The 19495-nt window shown below is 52.0% G+C and overlaps 1 protein-coding gene across 1 annotated transcript in view; it reads left to right on the top strand.

Annotated features, from left to right (window-relative positions):
- Nucleotides 1-232: 232 nt before the first annotated feature.
- The window catches only part of LOC146782776 (vomeronasal type-2 receptor 26-like), a 217223-nt gene continuing 197960 nt past the window's right edge, over nt 233-19495 (top strand). Inside the window, exon 1 of the mRNA XM_085637247.1 lies at nt 233-499. Coding sequence (XP_085493373.1) covers nt 233-499 — 267 coding nt within the window. The remainder of the gene's footprint in view (nt 500-19495) is intronic.

The following is a 19495-nucleotide window of genomic DNA, read 5'->3' as shown; positions in this document are numbered from 1 at the left end:
TACATTTCTGTATGCTGCTAGAGCAGAAGACACAATAATTATCCTTACCAGCTTGCTTTACTCTATGATATATATTGATATTGTAGACATGGCTGTGGTATTGGAGTTAGAAATTATTTCAACAATGTCCTTTTCTTTGGTAAGTTGGCATTTCATAACTGCTGAATATATGACATGCTAGTAAACACATGCCTCTGCATATTCCAGGTTTGGACTCCATTATTACCAGATGATGCAGGCTTTGCTGTTTGCCATTGAAGAGATTAACAACAACCCAAAGCTTTTGCCCAATATTACCCTGGGATTCCAGATCTATGACACATGTACACTGGTCCAGCGATCACTTAAAGGATCTCTATGGATTCTATCAGGACATGAGGAACCGATTCCAAACTTTCAGTGCCGGAGGAGTTCACCACCCGCAGTTATCATTGGGGAGTCCGGATCCACACACTCAATTAGTGTTGCTAACATACTGGGGCTCTACAGATTTCCACAGGTAAGACATTGACATTATTGCCCATCATTTAAACTGATTCATTATGGAATGCAGTTATATCTTAACAATAGTAGAGCTTCAACGGAAAAAGAACAGGGTATAAGAAACACTAGTTTTCAAGATATGATAGTGTTAAACAATCAGATTCTGAGGTCAGGTGGCTCAAAGTTCTAATCCTAGAACACGTAGAGCACATAGATGCAAGAAATGTATGTAACCCTCTTGGCCCGAAGCTTAAACACTAAGGGGCAGATTTAAAAGCCCTTTGTGACACTTGTGTGCCACCGTTGCGCCACTTTTGTGCCAGATCAGCGGCGTAAACAATGTGCCATGGTGCGTCCCATTTACAACATGATGCTTCTAGGGAGATGCGTCACGTTGTAAAGCCCAGCTTCACATTATACCTGCGCCAGGTATAATGTATGCGTGGAGGGCATTCCCACGCACAAAAGCCTTGTAGAAGTGAAGCAGTGAAATCTAGAAGATTTCCCTGTGCCACTTCTAGGACGCCACTACGTCAAAACCCTGCACGTGCTCGTAGCAGGTGTAAGGAGTGATGCAGTGCATTGGGAATAGGCCTCCCCTTGCATTGCTGGAGTTGCGTTGTGCTTGCGACACAACTCCAGCAATGCGTGACTTTTGTGGCAACAGATGCATCCGAATTTCGGATGCATCTGTCAGTCCTTGCGCCATGGTGCGCCATATTGTTAATACGCAAGGGTTTTAGCTTGGAGGCTCAGTAAAACTGATGCATCTGTACAGATCTGCCCCTCATTCTGTGCATGTATGGGGCAGACAGAAACAAACACTTCATGCTTTGACTCCTAGGTTAAACACAATAATAAAGTCGCGGCCCTGCCTAGTGCCACACATTAATGGCTAGTCTAACGTACTTTAGTGCATGTCCTGTATCACTGCACTAAAATGCACTGGCATGCATAATTAACTGCTCCTCTTCTCTTCATTGCTCGTGGTGCTTTGCTCTCACTGCACCATATGTAATGCTTGCACTAGTCTTATTGATCACATCTTTTAGTGTGCCCCAGGCAGTGTGAGTAAAGTCCAGAAAAGAGGTGACTCTGGTGTCCCTGGAACCTAGCACTGGGTCCTGGTGTTACCATGTTTCTCTTTTTTGCAATCTGGCCCGCAGTGCTGTGTCGCGCAGTGCACTGCAGGATGTCATGAGCATGCTCAGTCTTGTATAGATAGGATGGTGCTGTGCAACCCCAGAGACATTGCAGGAGATTAGGAGCAGCACACTGCTGGTCCTCTGAGCAGCATGGAGGACTCAGAAAGCCTCCTTGCTTTGAGGGCCAGTTTGGAGGTGAGTGCTGCACCCGGGACCAGAGTCCTGCTAAGTGCCCAGTGAGGCACTCTGAGCTCTGCTCAGCCCCCCTCCAGGTCAGGTGAAACTTTCTGACTGAGACGAGCAATCTTACAGCGGAAGCTTGCCCAGGGCTCCCAAACAGCAGCACAGACTTAGTTAGCCAGTGCAGCTCAGATCAACTTCTCAACAATGACTGTGAACCTTTATGGGAATCCATTTCAGCAATGCAGTCTGAGTCTCTGTTTGCATTACACCTTTTGATGCTGTGTTTCTCTAGTTTGTTCCCCATGGAACATGTGACTCTTGTATAGTGCATATTGTGACCTGAGTCACCTCTAATTGTGTAAATTGAGGGTATGGACAGGTGAGGAAGACGGGGCACAACTGAAAGATCTGAAGGGGGAAGCAATGACAGTTTCTCACTGTGGCCGTGGGTGGTGTTCAGACTTCATCCTCATCCAGTCCTTGGCCTCTCTACAAAGAACACAGATTGATGGTCATATATGTGCTAATCGTAATTAACATGTTACATTACAGTGTGTACACAGTTACACAGGTCTGGAACATCGACAGGGCACAGGAAAAGATCATGGTGTGTTTACAGGTGGGGAGAGAGTATGGATGCTAATGAGGTGAAAGGTGAGTAAATACGGAAGGAAAGAGTGAAATGACAGTGATGAGAAGGAAGGAGATATAGTGCTGTATCGAGAATGACGGTTTCAGAAAGCGGAAGCGGAAGTGAGGTGATAACAGTGAGAGACAGCATTGGAAACTGGTGTGAAGGGGAGGACCTTACTGACTGACACACTGTGAAGACTGACAACAATTCCATTAACCTTACTAATGATTAATTCGCACTCTTATATTTTCAGAATTTAAACATTTTCAAATCAAATTATTCACAACAAATTAATTATTACTTATTTACTACTAACAGTCATTGACTACAGCAGCAGGTTGGTCTTATTCATTATATGTTATATATCTGTTAGTCGTTGTTCATTGTGTTATATGTCTGGATATAATAACATAACACTCCCAGAGAGACACCCAAGCACTGCTGCAGACTGGGAGGCTAAATTCAAAGCAGGATAGTCTGTAATGACCCAATTCCCCTCATTGTGGTGTAATTAGCTTTTTCGGGCTACTTTTGGCTTCCATTTGTTCGCATACTACAAACTTTCTAGATGTTATGTCGTGACCATGTAAAGTACAGGCAAAATAATGTCCTGAAACCTTTATTATGTAGTCAGCAAATCCGTAGAGAATGCGCCACTGGCAATTTATGGCGTACACCCATCCATTGCATGACTGTCTTTCTATTGGCATGTTGGGTGTAGGTGACACCCGGATCACATTCTCCAGAAAGACATTGAGCACATCGCATATCTCCTCATAGATGAGTGCATAGATGTGCCCTACTCCTCCACAGGTGGGGAATGGAAGGCTTGGTGATGCCGTGGACACAAAGCACCTGCACCCGTAGCCGGAATCGCGAGGCCCCCGCTCTTACAAGCGGCACCGTTGAAGGAATCGCTAGCACTCCCCCGCTCTTACATGCGTCACCGTTGAAGGAATCGCTAGCACTCCCCCGCTCTTACATTCGGCACCGTTGAAGGAATCGCTAGCACTCCCCCGCTCTTACATGCGGCACCGTTGAAGGAATCGCTAGCACTCCCCCGCTCTTACATGCGGCACCATTGAAGGAATCACTAGTACTCCCCCGCTTTTACATGCGGCACCATTGAAGGAAACGCTAGCACACCCCCGCTCTTACATGCGGCACCATTGAAGGAATCGCTAGCACTCCCCCGCTCTTACATGCAGCACCGTTGAAGGAATCGCTAGCACTCCCCCGCTCTTACATGCAGCACCGTTGAAGGAATCACTAGCACTCCCCCACTCTTACATGCGGCACCATTGAAGGAAACGCTAGCACTCCCCCGCTCTTACATGCGGCACCATTGAAGGATTCGCTTGCACTCCCCCGCTCTTACATGCGGCACCGTTGAAGGAATCGCTAGCACTCCCCCGGTCTTACATGCAGCTGTGGGGCTGTACACGCAGGGACAGCCATGGCCGGCACTATGTCTAGCTGCACCACTGTGGCGCTCCCTTTGCTAAGAGCCTTTCTTCCTTTGCCACATCCAGACATGGTCTTCTCTCACTCAGAACAGAATTAAGACAATGAAGGGGATATAAATGAAACACTGACATACTTACTATTAGTGGTTACAAAACTGGAGCAATGCATAGGGCTAGAGGAATTATGTCTCGACCTCACATCTTCTGATTTACATCTGATGAAATAGAGCATCATGACAGCTGCAATGTTCAGCACAGAAGCCCCTCTCAGGGCACTATGCACGTATTTTCTTAATATAGCACAGTTCCCCTGATGCTTAGAAAGTGCATGAGCTACAAAGTGCATACAACGAAGAACTAACCTAGGAGCAATGCCAATTGTATATACATGCTGGTTCTCCAGGATCCTGGCTACTTCTGCCTACCACTGGAATTACAGCGTAGGGGACCTAATTGTGGACTCCTTTACGTTGGCCTAGTTCTATTTACAAAGATCAAAGGCATGATCATGATATATTCTGAGGTAAAATCAGAAGTGTAAAAAAGAAAAATAACAAGTCAGCAAGCCATCTACATCTATGCATCCGGATGTGGCGTGATATACCCATATCTATCAGAACTGACTCAACCATGCTCCAATTCAGGAAAGAGCTGAAGATGCATCTCTTTCAATAGGCATACTTCTTAATGAATTAACAGTTCTCCATCGCTCTAAGATCCTAGTGACTCCTTCAATCATACATTATGATGCCGATTCCCATCCTGTAAAAATTTTCCCCGTACGAATCGTATCCGCATTTTTTTCCGTACGAATCGTACAAGTAGCGTACAAACTGCCAAGTACGATTCGTATGGGAAAAAGTCCATACGAATCGCATTGGGAAAATGTCCCCACACGTCCTCGGGTCGGAAAATGTGTCCGACACATCCCCGGGCGATTAAATGTACGAATCGGAAAAATGAAGTCCGACCGCGCAAGTACGATCCGTCCCGTCCCTCCAATGTTACAAACGTATGGAAAAAACACCGTACGGACCGAACTCCTATAGCAACCATGGAGACATGTGCCCGCATACGCGCCAAACGCCCCACCCCAGCCCCCGTATGTACACGCCGAACACCCCCCCCAGCCCCCGTATGTACGCGCCAAATGCCCCCCCCGGCCGCGGATGTACGCGCCGAACCCCCACCAGTGTATGTACGCGTCGAACCCCCACCCGTGTATGTATGGAGCATACCAACACCCCACCAGTGTATGTACGGAGCGTACCACCACCCGTGTATGAATGGAGCGTACCCCCACCCGTGTAGGTATGGAGCGTACCCCCACCCGTGTATGTACGTAGCGTACCCCCACCCGTGTATGTACGGAGCGTACCCCCACCCGTGTATGTACGGAGCGTACCCCCACCCGGGTATGTACGGAGCGTACCAACACCCCACCAGTGTATGTACGGTGCGTACCCCCACCCATGTATGTATGGAGCATACCTCCACCCGTGTATGTACGGAGCGTACCCCCACCAGAACCCCCACCCGTGTATGTATGGAGTGTACCAACACCCCACCAGTGTATGCACGGAGCGTACCCCCACCCGTGTATGTACAGAGCATACCCCCACCCGTGTAGGTACGGAGTGTACCCCCACCCGTGTATGTACGGAGCGTACCCCCACCCATGTATGTACGGAGCGTACCCCCACCTGTGTATGTACGGAGCGTACCAACACCCCACCAGTGTATGTACGGCGCGTACCCCCACCCGTGTATGTACGGAGTATACCAACACCCCACCAGTGTATGTACGGCGCGTACCCCCACCCGTGTATGTATGGAGCGTACCCCCACCCGTGTATGTACGGAGCGTACCAACACCCCACCAGTGTATGTACGGCACGTACCCCCACCCGTGTATGTACGGAGCGTACCCCCACCCATGTATGTACGTAGCATACCCCCACCCGTGTATGTATGGAGCGTACCCCCACCCGTGTATGTACGGAGCATACACCCAGCCCCCCCTGTATGTACGGTGCGAAACACCACCTATGGACGGTGCGTACCAACACCCTGTCCGTGTCTGTACGCACCCTACCCCAGGCCCCCACACCAGCACCCTCACCCAATATCGTGCATGTACGAGTCGTACTAAGCCATAGCAAAGGTCAGCACTGTACGACATGGCCCATGTACGCACCGTACAGACGCCCAAAACACTCGTACTGAACCAGGACAAAGCAAAAAAACACAAGGAGAGTCATGTCCAACAAGCCCAAAAACATCCTATACACTGACCTGCAACTGCCAAACAGCTAAACAGAGGCCCAAAACACAACCACTCCTTATAACACACCCACCCAAAGTTCAAACACAGCCACACCCACAAATGGACCAATAAAAAGGCCCAACACACACAACCCATGATCCTTTGCAACAGATCCACTACTGCCAGACCACAGAGACAACGCACTGCACCATACTACATCCATCAATACACCTTACACTTGCACTCCTTCACACAACCACCATCACAAACACCCCCTCATCACATTCTCACACACACACCTTCACAACCACACTCACACACACACAACCATCCACACCCACACCCCCACAACCATCCACACCCACACCCCACGCCATGTCCACTAACAAGAATCCAAAGTTCACAAAGGATGAGCTGGAGATCCTTGTCGAAGAAATCCTCGGAGTCGAGCCACAGCTCTTTGGAACATTGGTCAGACAGACCAGCATAGCCGAAAAATCAGCCATGTGGCAGAGGATTGTCAATTCTGTGACTGCTGTTGGGGCCACCAGAAGGACCAGGCATGAGTGCCAAACCAGGTGGTATGATCTGCGGAGGACGGTCCGCCGCAAAATGACGGACGATCACAACCAGGGGAACATCACTGGAGGAGGGCCGCCCCGCAGACGGGTAAAATACCATCCCTGGGAGGAGAAGGTGATGGCCATGCTTCCGCCGGTGGGAGTACACGGAGTAGAAGGAGTCCTAGACCCTGGTCAGTACACAAACAACTCACCTCACATGGGGGGAACGCCATACACAACCAAAATCAAAATCATGTACGCAACCCCCCCCAAAGCCAGCACCGGACACAACCACACTCCAAAAACACACACATGCCACTAGTGCTTCCATGCCCCATGCACCAATCAAGGCCATGCCAAGTAACAGGCCACACAAAACACCAACACAAGACAGGATGTCGCCGATGCTGGAGGGGGGGCATCAAAACTAACATTGAGCAACTCACAAGCACACAACAATGCCCTCAGCCCATATGGCCTAGGGCACAGCCATACAAACAGTGTGTCCCCACACAGTACTGTGTTGCCTGCAAATGGTGGCCGCGTTGCAGGATGACATGGGTATAAAGGCACAATTTGCACATAACAGCAGCCGATGAAGATGCATCACTCTGAAAGAGTGTCAGCACACACCGCCACAGCAGCAGCGCAGACTCAGACACTCTGCCCAATGGTTGCCCGGAGATTAGAAACAAACCCACATGAACAAGCCAATGGCCTTTGAAAGACCTGCAAACTGCGTGTGCCCAGGAAGCTGGCCTGAGGTGACAGAGGTTGACACACAGAGGGAGGGAGAGGGGGAGAGAGAGGGAGGGAGACAGAGGGGGACACAGGGAGACAGACAGAGGAAGGGAGGAGGGTGACAGAGGGAGGGAGAAAGGGAGACAGAGGGAGACGGACAGAGGGAGGAGGGTGACAGAGGGAGGGAGTAAGGGAGACAGAGGGACAATAAATCAGCAGGTGGACTGTGTGCATGTAGACAAGGTTTGGCAGTGCCTTAACCCCCCCTTTTTCCAGGATAAACACTGGGCCATGTGTCAATCTGTGCACGAGTACATCCGTGCTGCAGGCACAAACCTAACCTTACACCCAGTATACCCACCCACTGTGTTTGTAAGAACCCTGTCACAAATGCTTAAGTTACCTAACTGCATTATCAAATAGCATGGAAAAAACACCAATTGGCCACGTACAGTGCAACACGTAAGGCGGCTCTGCATGGCTCGCTACGCCCGCTCACTACACTGCTGACTGCGTTCAAAAATAGATGCATCAACTAAGATTGTGTCACACATAGGTAAAGTGTTGAAAGCTGTGGCCAAGGGACATACCCATGCACAAGTGCACTGTGAGAGGAATGCAAGACATATCCAACTACCCAGAGGAACTGTGCCAACTCAAAAATGAATGAAACATGGATGTCGCATGTAACACAATTAACATTGTCTCTCTCACACACAGGTCAACGTCGTCGATCTCCCCCCAACACTGGGGGGGAAGACTCACAGGACCGGGCTCTGCGTGAAGAGGACCCCACCGGCAGCGACGACTCTCACCACTCCGTGGATGACCCAGACCAACCTGGCACCTCTGGTGTCCAACCACCTGCAGCACCTGCATCAGGTACAACTGTGCCAACCACCACACCCATTCCTGCCACATCCTAGGAGACGCCCAGGAGCCCTGCCCGCACACAACAACACAGCCAGTCTGCCCAGGAGGGACAAGGTCCTCCGGGCACACAGGAGGAGGCAGGCGACACCGCAAATGCCATCCCTCAGGGGTCCCGGAGACCCGATGTGCCCACAACGGCAGGCCAGGCGCAAGTGGGCAGGGGTGGTGGGAGTGGCGGACGGCGGAGGCGCGAACCTGACCAGTTGGCTCAGGAACAGGTAATGTTACACGTCAGCAACATCCTCGACACATACCGGCGTGACCCAGGGGCATGGGCCAGCTTGCGTCCACCCTCACAGACATCAAGGGGACCCTCGAGGAGATGAAGACCCTGCAGGCCGAGCAATATGACTGTCAACAGCGACACCAAGGACGGATGGAGGCAAGTCAGGCTGAGCTTGTGGCAGTGCAAACGTACATGACCCGTGTACTCCGTCGGATTGCCGAAAACATGGGCAACCCTCCCTGTGCCACCAGGCGAAGAACATCACCAGCCACAGGGAGGGATCAGGAGGAGGAGGATTCATCCGACGGAGCATCACAGACATCGTCACGGCCTGCTTCTGAGGGTCCCCGCAGGAAGGTGGGTCGTCCACGCAAAATACCGTGAGAGTCAGCGGAACATCACCATCTCCCAGGTCACCTGGCCTGGCACCTGGCCCTCTGGCCCAACAGCAGCACATCATCACATGACATTCTCTGGCACATGGACTTGCTGGTCACTGTCTGTCCAATGTTGACAAAGACTGTGGCATAGACTCTGATGACTTCCAATGGCAAGGATACTGTTAGAATCCGGGGTCTCTGGTTGGCGCAGGTATGCACTTGCGACAAGCAGGGACCCTTTCCTCTAAGTCAGGGCAAAGGATCACCTCTTTAAAAAATAACCCCTGCTCACCCTCTAGGTAACGTGGCGCGAGCAGTCAGGCTAAATTTCCAGAGGGCATAAGGTTAAGCGTTCAGGTTGTCCCACACAATAATCACCACCCCACCACACAAAAGACACAAGGCTGTATTTATCAAAAATAGAAGTCTTTATATAAAAGGTTTTCTTTCAGGCAGGTTGCAAAAATACAGTTCTCTTGACTAAATAATCCAGTTACTCTTTAAATGCTTAAGGGCAGTCCACAGATTTTAAAATGGCACAGTTCTCTTTAAAATAAGTCTCTTAGGTCTTCTGGGCACTTCGTAGCGCCTTTGGGGGGCTCTGGGCAAGGTTTTGACAGGACCTTGCCGTTTCTCACGCTTCCCGCGTGAGCCGGAGTACGCTTGCCAAACACCACGCTTCTCGCGTGAGCACCGGCAATGACTTTCAATGCGGTACGGTCCGGACAGCCAGGGACGCGCCGTACATCGACTGAAGCACCCTTACGGTGCAAACACGGGTGTGTTGCAGGGCAGTACGGTGCGAACAGGGAGCAGTACGGGGGGCGAACCCAGGGTGTATTTCCAGGCAGTACGATGCAATCCCAGGATGTTGGCAAAGGCAGTACGGTTCAGTAGTACGTGCCAATAGTCTGGTGCGAACAGTGCGTGAAAACAGTACTGCCCACAGTACGGTGCAATCCCAGGATACTGGCAAAGGCAGTACGGCTCAAAACACGTCAGATGTAAGTACGGTCCGTAAAAGGCAGGCACGGGCCGTACAAACAGCGCACTAAATCACAAATACTTCTAATGCTGGCACGGTTCGTACAAAGGCTAGTACGGGCCGGGATTTAGCGCGCGAAGCCACCAATACCTTTTTGTTTGCACGGGGATGGTCCCAGCGGCCTCGGGTTTCGACGGAGCGGTGTCCCACGTCGCGGTGTCGTCCCTCGCAGTCAGAGGACGGCGGTGCTTCGTGGGGCACCCGAAGAAGGTCTCAGCCACACGACCAAGGGCAGAGGAGGGGGAAGCAGCTCCGGGGCAATCCACAGCGCTGTTGCAGCGCGATCAGCTTTTCAGGGGATCACAAGTGTGCACAGGGCCTCACGGTGATCTTGACGGCGCAGGGTCGCCAGGGCTCGGTGCGCAGGCCTTCAGGTGCCTTTCTCCGCGTTGCGAGCTACGGCTCGGAGGGGCTGGTACTTGCGGTGCTTGGACCAGGTAGGCAGGTCCTTGCGGTGCTCGTGGTAGTCCCAGGTGGCAGATGTCGCGGTGTAGAGAAAGGGGGAGAGGCACACAGGTTCTCTAGGGATCAGTGTCACGGGATGGCGTCCAGCTACTTCTCCTCTTCTGGGGGTAGGTTGCGCCCACTGTTCCTGGGGCGCAGATAAGGGGGCAAGTTCACAAGCAAGCCCTTGGAGATTGTTCAGCACAAGTTGATTCAAAATCTTTTCCTTCAGTCTTTTCCTCTCCTTCCAGCAGACAGGCACCCACTGCAGGCCAGTCTTCTCAGGCAGAGAGACAGTATTCCTCCTTCAGCTTCTCCAGGTCCTTCTCCTTCAGGCAGAGGTTCGTCATTGCGTAAACAGGATCTGATTTCTTAGGAGCCAGGCTCCTACTTTTATAGTGCGATTCTTTTGTTCTTTAGCGCCAGGGGGCCTGGGCCTGGCTCTGTCCAGTTTTTGAGCACTTAGTTGTGGTGTGTGGTGACTCTGCTCTTTTCCTTTCAGCAACAGGGTAGAGACAACCGCCGCTCCACAGGGGGCGGAGCCGGCTTTGTGCTGTCAGAGCACAGGTCTATTCAGAGTCAAGGGTGGACTCCTCCCACCCATCCTGGTGTAATCTCTCTACCCACCACCTGGCAGCCAGCCTGTCTCTGGGGATTCCCCAACCCTGCTCCTTACTGTTGCTAGGCAGAACACACACACACAGCAGAGGCGGACTGAAATGGCCAGGTCAGTAAATACTAACTTTTCTAAAAGTAGTATTTACAAACGCAGGATATTAAAATAAACTTTACTAAAAGAAGTATTTTATTATTCTGAGTTCAGGCATACTAAACATAACTTTCTACCATGCTCTATGAGTCCACTGGGATTACAGGGTGTAGTAATTCCAGTAGCCCATTCTGGCCTATGGAGAGCAGGTAGCCTTCAATAGTGAAAAACGAAAATGGCTGTAATTCACTATTAAGACATGCCACACACATCAGGGCATGTCCTACCTTATGCCTACAATGCACCCTGCCCTTGGGCCTACCAGAGGGGTGACTAATATGTAGTTAAGGGAAGGTTTAGGGACTGGCAAGTGGGTGCACTTGCGCAGTCAGCGCGACAGTACCAGACTGCGCGCAGGTTCTGCAGTGGCAGATCCTAGACACATTTTACTAGGCCGCTTCTGTGGGTGGCACAACCAGTGCTGCAAGCCCACTAGCGGCATTTGTATTTACAAGCCCTGGCACTCCTGGTGCACTCTACTAGGGGCTGACAGTAAACCAAATAAGCCAATCATGGACACCAATCAATGTATACACTTTACAAAGGGAGCACTTGCACTGTGGCACTGATTAGCAGTGGCACAGTGCCCTGAGCAGCTAACACCAACAAAACACAATGAGGCACATCAGCAAAAGGTGGAAGGGAAACTCACGCCAAGGTGCCAGGTCTAACACGTGTCCCCTCTAGCTGAAATGTGGGGGGAACTACCCTACCCCAGGGAGTTCCTCTTCACTAAGGCGGAAAAACCTGGACAGACCGTCAGCATTGGCGTGATCTGTGCCAGGGCGATGCTCCACCATAAAGTCCATACCCTGTAGGGAGATGGACCACCTCAACAGTTTTGGGTTTTCACCCCTCATTTGCATCAACCATCTGAGGGGCCTGTGGTCGGTCTGAACCCGGAAGTGAGACCCAAACAAGTAGGGTCTTAGCTTCTTCAGCGCCCAGACCACAGCAAATGCTTCCCGCTCTATCGCACTCCACCTTTGTTCCTGTGGAAGTAACCTTCTACTAATATAGGCTACAGGTTGGTCCCAGCCCTCCTCAGTCATCTGTGAGAGAACAGCCCCTACACCATGCTCTGATGCGTCTGTCTGCACTAGGAATTCTTTGGAGAAGTCAGGAGCCAAGAGCACGGGCGCCGTGCACATGGCAGTTTTCAGGGTGTCAAAGGCCTTCTGACAGGTGTCAGTCCATATCACTTTTCTGGGCTGCTTCTTCGAAGTCAGCTCTGTCAAGGGGGCAACGATGCTGCCATACCCCTTGACAAACCTCCTGTAGTACCCAGTGAGTCCTAAAAAGGCCCTCACCTCCGTCTGGGTCTTTGGGGGCTCCCAAGCCAGGATGGTTTCTATCTTGGGTTTTAGGGGCGCCACCTGGCCGCTCCCCACCTGGTGTCCCAAGTACACCACGGACCCCTGCCCGATCTGACACTTGCTTGCCTTGATCATGAGGCCTGCCTTGCGCAGTGCCATCAACACTTCCCAGAGATGTTGCAGGTGTTCTTCCCATGTGCCGCTGAACACTGCGATGTCATCCAGGTATGCTGCGCTGAACTTGGTCAGTCCAGCCAACACCTGGTTGACCAACCTCTGGAAGGTGGCAGGGGCATTCTTCATCCCAAATGGAATAACCCGGAACTGGAAATGCCCATCTGGTGTGGAGAATGCGGACCTCTCTTTAGCCCCATCAGTCAAGGCGATCTGCCAGTACCCAGACGTTAAATCAAACGTGCTGAGGTACCGTGCAGCCCCTAACTGATTGATGAGCTCATCAGCTCTGGGGATGGGGTGCGCGTCAGTCTTCGTGACTGAATTGAGTCCTCGGTAGTCCACACAGAACCTGAGTTTGGGTGTGGCACCCGGCTACAGCCTTCGGGACCAAGACCACTGGGCTGGCCCAAGGACTGCTGGAGGACTCAACCACCCCGAGAGCAAGCATCTTTGAGACCTCCTCTTTGATGCAGGCTCTGACCCTGTCAGTTACCCTGTAAGCCTTGTGCTTCATAGGTAAGCTGTCTTCTGTATCCACATCATGGACGCACCAATCTGTGATACCAGGAACCAGGGAGAACAGGTCAGGAAACTGCCCCAGCAGCTGGCGGCAGTCATCCTGTTGCTCAGGGGTCAGGGTGGGTGAGAGGTTAACTCCATCCACTGACCCGTCCTGCTCTGAGGCTACCAAGAGGTCAGGAAGAGGTTCTGACTCCTCCTCCGTCCCATCATCGGTGGCCAAGAGCATGCCCACTTCGGACCTCTCCAAGTGGGGCTTAAGGCGATTGATATGTAGGACCCTTAAGGGGTTCCTAGGAGACTGCAAGTTCACCAGGTAGGTGACAGAACTCTTGCGCTCCACAATCTCAAAGGGTCCTGTCCACTTGTCCTGGAGTGCACAAGGCTCCACAGGGGCAAGGACCCATACCTTTTGACCAGGTTGAAGCTCAACCAGAGTGGAATTCTGGTCGTACCACCGCTTCATTTCCTCATGGCTGGCTTCCAGATTTGCCTCAGCAAGTTGCCTGAAACGCCTAGTCTGGTTCCTGAAGGCCAGCATGTAACTAAATACATTCTGGGGAGGTTTCCTGGGAGATTGCTCCCAGCCTTCCTTGACCAGACTCAGAGGTCCACGTACAGGGTGGCCATACTGAAGCTCAAAGGGACTGAACCCCAGAGACTTCTGTGGCACCTCACGGTACGCAAAGAGAAGACATGGTAAGAGGACGTCCCACTTACACCTCATTGGTCCTTCAAGGCCCATGATCATGCCCTTTAGGGTTCGGTTGAATCGCTCAACCAACCCGTTTCCTTGTGGATGGTAAGGGGTGGTGAACTTGTATGTCACACCACACTTTTGCCAAAGGGATTTCATATCTTTTGATATGAAATTGGTTCCCCTATCGGACACCACCTCTAGAGGGAATCCTACTCGTGAGAAAATTCCCATTAGTGCTCGTCCCACCACGGGGGCCGTCACTGTCCTCAGAGGGATGGCTTCAGGGTACCGGGTGGCATGGTCCACCAAGACCAGGATAAACCTGTTGCCCATGGCTGTCTTGGGGTCCAGTGGCCCCACAATGTCAATCCCCACTCGCTGGAATGGGGTACTGACTACAGGGAAAGGTTGGAGTGGAGCTTTCAGCTTCCTTCCACTCTTGCCACTTGCCTGGCAAGTCTGGCATGTCCTGCAGTGAGTATCAGAACTCCTGCGCATTTGGGGCCAATAGAAGTGGGTGACAAGCCTTTCAAAGGTCTTGTCCTGCCCCAAATGCCCTGCTAATGACACGTCGTGAGCCAGCCCCAGTAGGAAGGTTCTGAACTTCTGGGGTACCACCAGCGCACGGGCTGACCCAGGTTCAGCAACCTTAGGCTCTGAGTACAGAAGGTCGTTCTCCCAGTAGATCAAGTGAGTTCCGGACTGATCACCAATGGCCTGGGCTGCAGCCTGCTGCCGCATACCCTCTAGAGAGGGGCACTCTTTCTGCTCCCTGCAGAATTCCTCCCTGGAGGGGCCTCCTTCTTGCTGCCAATGGGTCAGCTCAGGCAGGTCCCCCAGTTCGGCTATCTGTTCCCCGGTAGGCTCCAGGGCATCCCCCTCAAGGTCTGCTTCCTCCTGCGCCGTGGGAACTTCAGGAGCCGGTTTCCCGTGCCTCCCTTGCCCTCTCTCTAAGGCCGGTTCCTGGGCCTCTCCCTCAGGCTCCAGGGTCCCTTCAACACCCCTACTGGCTGCCATTGACCGGGTGGTCACGCACGCCCAATCAGGTAAGCCCACCATCCACAGGTGAGCTGTCTTCTCCACCTTTTCCCAAGGGGCGCTCTCCAAGTCATTACCTAAGAGACAGTCTACAGGCATGGCAGTTCTCACAGCGACTTGCAGAGTACCAGAGACCCCCCCCACTCAAAGGGAACTTGAGCCATTGGACAACGACTCTCTGTGTTGTCAGCATTGACAACCCGACAATAGGCGTGAGGTACGACCTGCTCTTGAGATACCAGGTGCTGCCACACTGCAGTCACGCTGGCTCCGGTGTCTCTAAGAGCCTCCACCTTTCTACCATTGACGGTCACCACTTGCCCATATTTTTTAGTGTTAGAGGGCAAGTCGGCATTGGGGACCATCTCACTGTCTCCTAGCGAGACTAAGGTCATTTGGACGGGGTCCCACCCACCGGGGACTTCTACCTCCTCCCCAAAGGCTACTGTAGCCACTTGCTTTGGTAGAGCACCAGTGGGTGCTGATTTTCCATACTGGCGACACTTGGGATCACTGGCAAAGTGACCAAGTTCACCACATTTGTAACATTGAGGTGGCCCCTTTGGAACAGGTTTACCTGTCGGGGCCCCTGTCTGCTTCGGGGTTGGGGGAGGCTGAGAACCTTTCTGCTGGTTCCCCTGGGGATTACTTTGGGGGCCTTTTTGGAACCCTTTCTGTTTCCCCTTGTCCCCCCCACTCTTCTGCTGGGGACCCTGCCCACCCTTGGCGGAGTCTCCCACGTGACCCTTGTGGACCCTGGTGCTGACCCAGCGGTCCGCCTCCTCAGCAAGCTTCCTAGGGTTAGTCAGCTTGCTATCTATCAGGTGTTGGCGTAGCTCAGGAAAACAATTACTGGACAAGTGCTCCCACGCAATTAAATCAAAGAGACCTTGGTAAACATTCACCTTACTACCCTTCACCCAGCCATCCAGTGCTCTGCAGAAAAAGGTGACATACTCCACATACGTACTCCCCGCAATCTTGGCGCACTCCCTGAACCTCTGTCTATACAATTCAGGAGTTAGCCCATACCTGGTCATTAAAGCTTCTTTCATGTGGGGGTAAGAGGTCTGCATGTCAAAGGGCAAATCTAAAAGTGTGTCCCGCCCCTCACTGAGGAACCGTCCCCACAACCCCGCTCCCCAATCTTTCTCAGGGACCCGGTGGGAGGACATGGCTATCTCATAGGCCCGGAACCATTGCCCTATGTCATCATTCTTGTAGAACTCTTTAACTACATCTTTTGGTATGTACACCCTTGACTCTACCTGCACGGGCGTTGCGCTGCCACCAGAGGGAGTGTTCTCCAAACTTTTCTCTTTGATCGCCAGTTCCCTCATTCTGGCGTCGTGCTCCATGTGGATCTTTCTTTCTTCAAGAGCCATCTTCTTGCTCTCTAGCTCCAATTGGCCATTCAATTTCAACTTGGCCAAAGTAACCTCATGATCTCTTGCAGCTTGTCTGTCTGCCAGCTCCTCTGGTGACAGACCTCTGCCAGCACTGTGGATGCTCTCTGCTGGCTCCACTAGGTCAACTTCAGGTACAACATTCCCAGCTCCCTTCCTTGATTCCACCCAGGCTCTCAGTGCCGTCTGGAAGTGCACCTTGTTTGTGCATCCTTTGCGTGGAACTTTGAATTTCTTGCAGAAATGTTGGAGTTGATCTTTTGTGTATTTTCCCAGTTGGGACTCATCCCATTCCAATTCTGGCCTTTCAGAGGTTTCAGAGAGCGATTTCTCAATGCTGTTTGAACCCGGCATGGTTTCAAACAGAAGGGATCTTTTTGGCAAGTGAAATTAAAATTAAAAAGTTCTGTGGCTCAAGCTACTGGACTGTCCCCTGTGCAATGGCTAGTAATCACTGCGCAGACACCAAGAACGCAAATCCGTAAATCCGCACCGCTGCCACCAATGTTAGAATCCGGGGTCTCTGGTTGGCGCAGGTATGCACTTGCGACAAGCAGGGACCCTTTCCTCTAAGTCAGGGCAAAGGATCACCTCTTTAAAAATAACCCCTGCTCACCCTCTAGGTAACGTGGCGCGAGCAGTCAGGCTAAATTTCCAGAGGGCATAAGGTTAAGCGTTCAGGTTGTCCCACACAATAATCACCACCCCACCACACAAAAGACACAAGGCTGTATTTATCAAAAATAGAAGTCTTTATCTAAAAGGTTTTCTTTCAGGCAGGTTGCAAAAATACAGTTCTCTTGACGAAATAATCCAGTTACTCTTTAAATGCTTAAGGGCAGTCCACAGATTTTAAAATGGCACAGTTCTCTTTAAAATAAGTCTCTTAGGTCTTCTGGGCACTTCGTAGCGCCTTTGGGGGGCTCTGGGCAAGGTTTTGAAAGGACCTTGCCGTTTCTCACGCTTCCCGCGTGAGCCGGAGTACGCTTGCCAAACACCACGCTTCTCGCGTGAACACCGGCAATGACTTTCAATGCGGTACGGTCCGGACAGCCAGGGACGCGCCGTACATCGACTGAAGCACCCTTACGGTGCGAACACGGGTGTGTTGCAGGGCAGTACGGTGCGATCAGGGAGCAGTACGGGGGGCGAACCCAGGGTGTATTTCCAGGCAGTACGATGCAATCCCAGGATATTGGCAAAGGCAGTATGGTTCAGTAGTACGTGCCAATAGTCTGGTGCGAACAGTGCGTGAAAACAGTACGGGCCAACAGTACGGTGCAATCCCAGGATACTGGCAAAGGCAGTACGGCTCAAAACACGTCAGATGTAAGTATGGTCCGTACAAGGCAGGCACGGGCCGTACAAACAGCGCACTAAATCACAAATACTTCTAATGCTGGCACGGTTTGTACAAAGGCTAGTACGGGCCGGGATTTAGCGCCCGAAGCCACCAATACCTTTTTGTTTGCACGGGGATGGTCCCAGCGGCCTCGGGTTTCAACGGAGCGGTGTCCCACGTTGCGGTGTCGTCCCTCACAGTAAGAGGGCGGCGGTGCTTCGTGGAGCACCCGAAGAAGGTCTCAGCCACACGACCAAGGGCAGAGGAGGGGGAAGCAGCTCCGGGGCAATCCACAGCGCTGTTGCAGCGCGATCAGCTTTTCAGGGGATCACAAGTGTGCACAGGGCCTCGCGGTGATCTTGACGGCGCAGGGTCGCCAGGGCTCGGTGCGCAGGCCTTCAGGTGCCTTTCTCCGCGTTGCGAGCTACGGCTCGGAGGGGCTAGTACTTGCGGGGCTTGGACCAGGTAGGCAGGTCCTTGCGATGCTCGTGGTAGTCCCAGGTGGCAGATGTCGCGGTGTAGAGAAAGGGGGAGAGGCACACAGGTTCTCTGGGGATCAGCGTCACGGGATGGCGTCCAGCTACTTCTCCTCTTCTGGGGGTAGGTTGCGCCCACTGTTCCTGGGGCGCAGATCAGGGGGCAAGTTCACAAGCAAGCCCTTGGAGATTGTTCAGCACAAGTTGATTCAAAGTGTTTTCCTTCAGTCTTTTCCTCTCCTTCCAGCAGACAGGCACCCACTGCAGGCCAGTCTTCTCAGGCAGAGAGACAGTATTCCTCCTTCAGCTTCTCCAGGTCCTTCTCCTTCCGGCAGAGGTTCGTCGTTGCGTAAACAGGATCTGATTTCTTAGGAGCCAGGCTCCTACTTTTATAGTGCGATTCTTTTGTTCTTTAGCGCCAGGGGGCCTGGGCCTGGCTCAGTCCAGTTTTTGAGCACTTTGTTGTGGTGACTCTGCTCTTTTCCTTTCAGCAGCAGGGCAGAGACATCAGCCGCTCCACAGGGGGCGGAGCCGGCTTTGTGCTGTCAGAGCACAGGTCTATTCAGAGTCAAGGGTGGACTCCTCCCACCCATCCTGGTGTAATCTCTCTACACACCATCTGGCAGCCAGCCTGTCTCTGGGGATTCCCCAACCCTGCTCCTCACTGTTGCTAGGCAGAACACACACACACAGCAGAGGCGGACTGAAATGGCCAGGTCAGTAAATACTAACTTTTCTAAAAGTAGTATTTACAAACGCAGGATATTAAAATAAACTTTACTAAAAGAAGTATTTTATTATTCTGAGTTCAGGCATACTAAACATAACTTTCTACCATGCTCTATGAGTCCACTGGGATTACAGGGTGTAGTAATTCCAGAAGCCCATTCTGGCCTATGGAGAGCAGGTAGCCTTCAATAGTGAAAAACGAAAATGGCTGTAATTCACTATTAAGACATGCCACACACATCAGGGCATGTCCTACCTTATGCCTACAATGCACCCTGCCCTTGGGCCTACCAGAGGGGTGACTAATATGTAGTTAAGGGAAGGGTTAGGGACTGGCAAGTGGGTGCACTTGCGCAGTCAGCGCGACAGTACCAGACTGCGCGCAGGTTCTGCAGTGGCAGATCCTAGACACATTTTACTAGGCCGCTTCTGTGGGTGGCACAACCAGTGCTGCAAGCCCACTAGCGGCATTTGTATTTACAAGCCCTGGCACTCCTGGTGCACTCTACTAGGG

Source organism: Triturus cristatus, chromosome 12 (genome assembly GCF_964204655.1).
Source record: "Triturus cristatus chromosome 12, aTriCri1.1, whole genome shotgun sequence".
In the NCBI taxonomy this organism is placed as follows: domain Eukaryota; kingdom Metazoa; phylum Chordata; class Amphibia; order Caudata; family Salamandridae; genus Triturus; species Triturus cristatus.
This window is presented reverse-complemented; position numbering and strand designations above follow the sequence as displayed.